General features: G+C 38.1%; 1 protein-coding gene and 1 pseudogene across 1 annotated transcript; both read right to left on the bottom strand.

Moving 5' to 3' along the window:
- Nucleotides 1-1,220: 1,220 nt before the first annotated feature.
- Nucleotides 1,221-3,928, bottom strand: LOC122134156 (single-pass membrane and coiled-coil domain-containing protein 3-like). Its single transcript, XM_019114770.2, has 2 exons — nucleotides 3,821-3,928; nucleotides 1,221-1,932 (listed from the first exon to the last, which is right to left on the bottom strand). Exon 2 carries the CDS (start codon nucleotides 1,912-1,914, stop codon nucleotides 1,249-1,251), a length of 666 nt encoding a protein of 221 aa, XP_018970315.2. The 5' UTR covers nucleotides 1,915-1,932; nucleotides 3,821-3,928; the 3' UTR covers nucleotides 1,221-1,248.
- Nucleotides 3,929-6,234: 2,306 nt separating this feature from the next.
- The window catches only part of LOC109046429, a 6,986-nt pseudogene continuing 6,844 nt past the window's right edge, over nucleotides 6,235-6,376 (bottom strand).

Raw genomic sequence — 6,376 nt, 5'->3', positions numbered from 1 at the left:
TTTGAATATTATTAATTGAAAGTAGCTCATGTTTAGACATTTTTTTTTTTTAAAAAAGACGAACGTTTTAGAGGATTTTTCAGCAGTGCTGATTGTGACAGGGACACAAGGGGCATCTCTTAAGAAAAGAGCAGTGTCATCTGCTATTGGCTGATCCTTATTTCCCTTTCCGCAATGAGAGTCCCTTTCAAGGCACTTTTATTAATATAATATGCAAAAATCTGGGCGACAAGAAGTAAAAGATAGAGTTAGACAGGGCATGGTGAGCGTGATTTCAGCAAGTACAACATGTTCCTGGAACAACATTACAGTCAACCAATGAGAACTGAGATATAACTTTCCAGGAAATGTCTGTTTTTCAGGCTTACAGTCAGGGTTAGGTGCTTCTATACCCTTGTTAATCAGCTATCATTTTTTCACTGATTTTAGGAATAAAATTATGAGTATGGTTAGGTTTGGGGTAGGGATTGGGTTGAGTCTATATTTTTGGACAATAATGTTGATACAGGATCATGTCTTACTTGGCAAAATCACGGCGACCGATAGGGCATCCTTGCCTGAGACCCATCTGAAGGTTGAATCTGGCTGACACCAAAACTAAACTAAATTTCAGTGAGGAGTTACTGTTAGCATAAAGAGTCCTGATGGCATAAAAAAATCACCAAAACCTAAATTTTGATGACAACGAAAAATGAGAGCATGCTCCACTCTGTCTGTGCTTTTGTAGACATCTAAAAAAAAGATAAAAATAGAATCAGAATAGTCAAGCATGTATTTTAGTAAAGTATTTGATGCTATAAAAACAGGAATGTGACATCATGAGTGACAGCTTCTCTGAGCGAAGTAGTCACCGACTTTTTTCAGGATTTCTGGGAGGAGATTGGAGCTTCAGCTTTATTTCTACATTTCCATAACTGAAGATGAGAAATCATGTGGTTGTGACACTCTTCTTTAATGAACAACACAATATTTGAAACCATGGGACTTGTGATTTATTTCCAACTGATTCTGAGCATGTTTCCTCCATTTCACAAGTCAAATAATGCCATCCATCTTCATCCCATGTATTTCTGCATGCTTTTAGGGTAATGTATAAATCAAAGTTATTTACATGGAATTTTCAATTACAGCAAATATTTCTGTCAGACTGAAAGAAATGAGTATTCTGTAACTGGGAAGATTAATATAAATAAAACAGCAACCTATGACTTGCTAAGTTTAAGGTCAGATGTTAATGTGAAAGAGAATTCACTCCTTCATGTATTTAAGCAAAAACATGACTTCGTATATGGCCTCCTTGTATTCTTTAGATGCTGGCCTGAATTCTGCCAAAGCCTCCTCGTACTCTTCCAGTGCCTTGTCGAGTTTGCATTGCTCAATATACCCTAAAATGCCTGAAACAACCACATCAGTTATAACAAACCCAACCACCAACCCCATCAAAATGGAGCCAATTACCCCATTTGAAATGCAAGCAAATATGAATATCATGCCTATCAGACTTCTCGTTTGTTTCATTAAAGACTTCACTAAAACTGCAGCTGGAAACGGGCAAACTGATTTAATAGCAGTTTTATCAGCAGCTGGAATATTGTTGAAGCTTTGGAGAGATATATGTTGTAGACTCTCATACAAGGTAGGTTCCAGCTTCTTCAGCTCCTCGTCAACCTCCTTGACTTTTGCTAGGATCTGATTCACACGTTCAATCATCACATCACAGTTCTCCTTGACAGTGGCTTTCTCGTCCAGGGTGATCGGGCTGAAGGATGAGTGCAAGTGCTTATTGACCATCTCAGTGAGACTGTTGGTGGCTTCAAAGTTGCTTTTCATCAGCTCAATAAGCTCTTGACTTCTGCGGATAATCTTCTCCCTTTTTTCAGGATTTCCAGGGTAGAACAAATCACTCAAAGACATTTTCCTTTATGTTAAGGTCTTGAAATAAGACAGAAACAATTACATAAAAAAACTGTAATTACACAAACAATGATTCACATGACAGACTTGCGCAAGTTAAAGTACAATGAATTGTGTGTGTGCAAGTGTTTGTTTATGTGTGACAAGTAATACAGTATAAATCATTGTTCTCTTTAATAGGTTCACTTTAATGCGGGGAAGTACTTGCTATGGGAACACCTTTGGTGTGAGAATGTCTGTACCCTTATACCATCATACTATTTTATTGGCCAGTAGCCCCTAGCACCGCCCCGAGAATACATCACGTATGCTCATATCAGCGTTACGCACAAATTCATCAGACACCATTTCCTTCAGGAAGCGGATTATCTGGATTATCTGCTATTTTTAGTGTTCTTCACCACTTTTTAAGAGCAGTTTTCACAAAATGCATCAGTCTGGATCCGGTTCATCGCAGGAGGAGACTCATGCAGGTGCGTGCAATGTTTTGACCTACAACATGCTCTAACTGTCAACACTGCAATAGCCTGGGTTTAAAAGTTTTGTGCTCGAGGCTTTCTGAGGAAAGGAGGACTCCTGTCTAACCCGAGGCACTGCACGAGACAGGCACTTGCGAGCCCGAGCAAATTGTTACAGTGCTTTACTTTTCTTTGTCCTCTATCACCTCTTAGGATGACGCTATTGGCTGAGGTGGCTGTCTGTCATCATCATCGTGAGGACCCACGTTGCGGGGAAGGATATAAGGTCGACGCCAACCGGAAGCAAGAGGAGGGGAGAAAGGGGAATGGAGCGGAGTCTTTGGGTTTTGTCATACTAGTTTTGTGCTTGATTTGATTTATGACTCCTCAGTTGCTCCTTAGTTTTTTATGTTGCTCCTGCTCTGAATTACCGAGTTTCAGATTTTTTTTGATTTTGTGTTATTTTGATACTTCGAATATTTTATATAATATATACTTCTCCCCTTCTTCCAGACCTCCACCAAGATGGTTTCGAGATCTTGGAAGCAACACTTTTCAGCACGCATTACTAATCCCACTCTCGTGGCCTATCTCACGCCGAATTCTGCTCCGACTTGGAAGTCACGCCCCCTGCTGCCATCCAAGCCATGCAGGATTACTGTAGTAGATTGTAGATTACTTAAGTGGGGAAATCTTACATGGCTACAGGAGGCTATCTCTCTGGGCTATGAGGCGGGTGGTTTGGCTTCGCCTCTAGGTGTGCACACTCACTCAACAAGAGCAGTGGCTTCTTCTCAGGCTCTTTTTAAGGACTCTTCATTGGAAGATATTTGTGCTGAAGCAGGATGGTCCTCTCCAAGCACTTTTATCAAGTTCTACATTCTGGACATGAGCAGATGCTTTCCACGGTCTTCCAGCTATCTTCAGGTACGTGAAGGTGTTATGGTATATCGTTCCCATAGCAACCACGCTTTTGGCCAATAAAATGTAGTGATGGTATTAGGGCTTCAGACATTCGTCACACCGAAGGTGTTCCCCTAGCGAGAGCTTCGCAGCGTCTTGTTCCCTTTTCAGAGAACCAAGGTAAGTGAGACGGTCTCAACACAATATGTACACTTGCCAGACACCAGTAAACATTTCTAATCTACTTCTCAGTGTCAGACTTGTAATACTAGAACTAGATGACGCTTGTTAATGGGTTTCAGGAAATCAGTGCTGAGTCATCATAACTCTATCACATATTAACTGTTTAGAAGAGAAGATTAAAATAAGGAAATAACACTTTGAAAATGTGACTGACTGACACACATAATATACAAGGTGTGGAGCAGAGTCAATGAATGTGTGCAGTCTCGCTTAAATAATGCACTTTAAAACACACTGGTGGAATAAACAGTACACACATCTAGTAACTAAGACAGATTCAGCAGCTGAGTGGATGAACTTACATCTTCTCTGGAAGGTGCACGAGCAGGTAAACACAGGAAAGGCTCCTCAGTGAACTGCTGGAACTGGAATGATCTAGAAAGCATCTCCCAGAGTGATGTAGTGATGGGATGTTGCCCAGCAACACCAAGAGCAGCGTCTCTGATTGGTCGTCTCTGATAGGTCAGCTTTCCCTGACCAGCACGATCCAGTCTGGAACTGAAACAGAAAGCAGCTTTCTTCTTGCTGGGGTGAAATTCCCCCCAGTCTGACAAAGCAATTTGATTTATACATTTACAGCAAAATCAGAGTACCGGCAAAATTAAAAAATATAATCAATTATTACAAATTACAAAATTGTAATAGCCTATTTGAAAACTTGAGGTAGGCTAATTGTTAAATATAAAGTCTTAATATTTTTATTCAACCAACTAGTTTGAATACATTTGATTAAAAACAAAGGATTTGATGTTCAGAACAGAGAAACTACAGTAATTAAGCCATGCCCCCTGAGCGCGTTTTACCCCACAGAAAAAATATCATTCTAAAAATACTTTTTTATTTTTTTTAAATAACACACTCTCTATCTACAGGGCTTACTATTTTCATATCATATATAACTGTTTTGTTCTCTTTCTTACAGCTGAAAATGAGATGATTTACAGTGAAATCTGTTTTCTGTCAGGTCCAGCACCAGTATAAGCTTCATGGTGAATACTTCTACATTACAGAGTCGCTCCTAATAAACTAAATGCTGCTTTCTGAACCTGTGTCCTCAGTGATAACACACTATTAACAGTACAGCACAGCATCTCAGCTGAAAACCATAAAATCACTACTGTAATTTAAAAGTTCTATGTGCAAATTTTATACATCCATAGCATAAACGGTAATTAAGATTTTATGTACTCAAATGCCAAAATACTCAAAAATAGTAAATAGTAAATAACAAACTAGAGAATACTGTTGAAGAAACGTATCAAAAAAATGATTCAGACAATACAACCTATAGAAGTGACAAGGTTTTAATAGCAGATTTTACTTTAATTGCAATTTTACTCTTTTAAAGATGTCAAACAAATTTTAATGATTAAATGCTGCTCTGTTTCTATATTTTTAACATTATTAGGTGATCCCACTGGCTCTGATGGTTCTTGAGTTGATGGTAAAAGAGTAAAACTGTTCCACAAAACTTTAACTTGATAGTTACATTAGCACATAGTGTGTTGTTGCTCACTAGCACTTCACTTAATAGCACTTAAATAGGATTGCACAAATGTTTTGAGTATTGTGAAATTATCAGGTTTTACAGCGTGTAATAAAGTAATGCAGTGGCGTTATAATGAAATGAATTTAAAGAATTAAGAATGAGTGGAAGTAGGAGCGTGCTGAGCCTGTGGCCGTTCTGGTCACCGGGGTTCCTCAGGGTTCAGTTCTAGGACCGCTCCTCTTCTCCATGTACACTACATCACTGTTGATGAACCTAACTGGATGATGAAATCAGTCGGAGTGGTAGGAAAGGAGCTCAGTCTTTGCCAGATTGAGCTGTAGGTGATGTTCTTTCATCCAGACTGTTATTATTTTACTAAGAGAAACGCTGGATCGAACTTTGCGAATGAATCAAACTGAATCATGATTCACGAACCGATTCATGCAGTTCTGTTATCACTCGAAAGTGAACAACATGGCAATTTTGCTTCATATTTCCCATACAGTGCAATGTCATTTGTTTCAACTGTTTTATTTACAATAGACAAAAAATACAAACATATATACATCTTAACACTGATTTATGCGATTGCCTGATCCACCGAATCGACTCACAATCAGGCCACGCATCTGCATCCAGTGTTTGCAGATCAGCATCTTTCACAAACTTTATACTCATGATGTTAATTCATCAGAATCACTGCTGCAGACCGGAAGAGACAGAGAATGGTTTGGTGTTTTGTCTTTGTGTCTTTAAAGCTTTTATTATTGCTGAACTGACTCTTTACGTGCAATTGTCACTGAATTGCAGTAAATTCTATTTAATATTAAAGAGCAGGTAGAAACATGATTTTGTGACCAAAACATGATTTTGTGACTGATTTTTGTCATTTTACAGTATAAATATCTAAACATTCTTCAAATCAAGACACGGCAGAGAAAACTTACAGCATTCAATCTTGCATGCACTGCAGAAAATATGAAAATATTGTTTTCCAGCATAAATATCTAAACATCCTCAACTCAAGATACGTTTACTTGAGATGCAAAAACACGTGACGTTTTGTTTTCTGAGAAACTGAACAAAATAAGATGATTTATGATTCAAACAAGAACAAATATCTGTCACTTGGGAATGAAAACGTGTTTTTCCTTTTTCTGAACCCATTGGCAGAGATTTATTCTGTTTTTAATCATAAATTTGTCTAATTTTGATCAGTTTCTCCTAAAACAAGACTTTTTATGTTATTTTGCTTCTTAAGTAAATGTTTCTTGATTTATGAATCTTCAGACATCTGCACTGGAAAACAAGACAAAAAAACAACCGCAGTTTTTGCAGTGTGATCAGATACAGTAAAGGTTATTAAAAA

The sequence above is a fragment of the Cyprinus carpio genome, chromosome B5 (assembly GCF_018340385.1).
Source record: "Cyprinus carpio isolate SPL01 chromosome B5, ASM1834038v1, whole genome shotgun sequence".
In the NCBI taxonomy this organism is placed as follows: domain Eukaryota; kingdom Metazoa; phylum Chordata; class Actinopteri; order Cypriniformes; family Cyprinidae; genus Cyprinus; species Cyprinus carpio.
The sequence above is the reverse complement of the archived record's forward strand: the minus strand, read 5'-3'. Positions and strand labels throughout refer to the sequence as shown.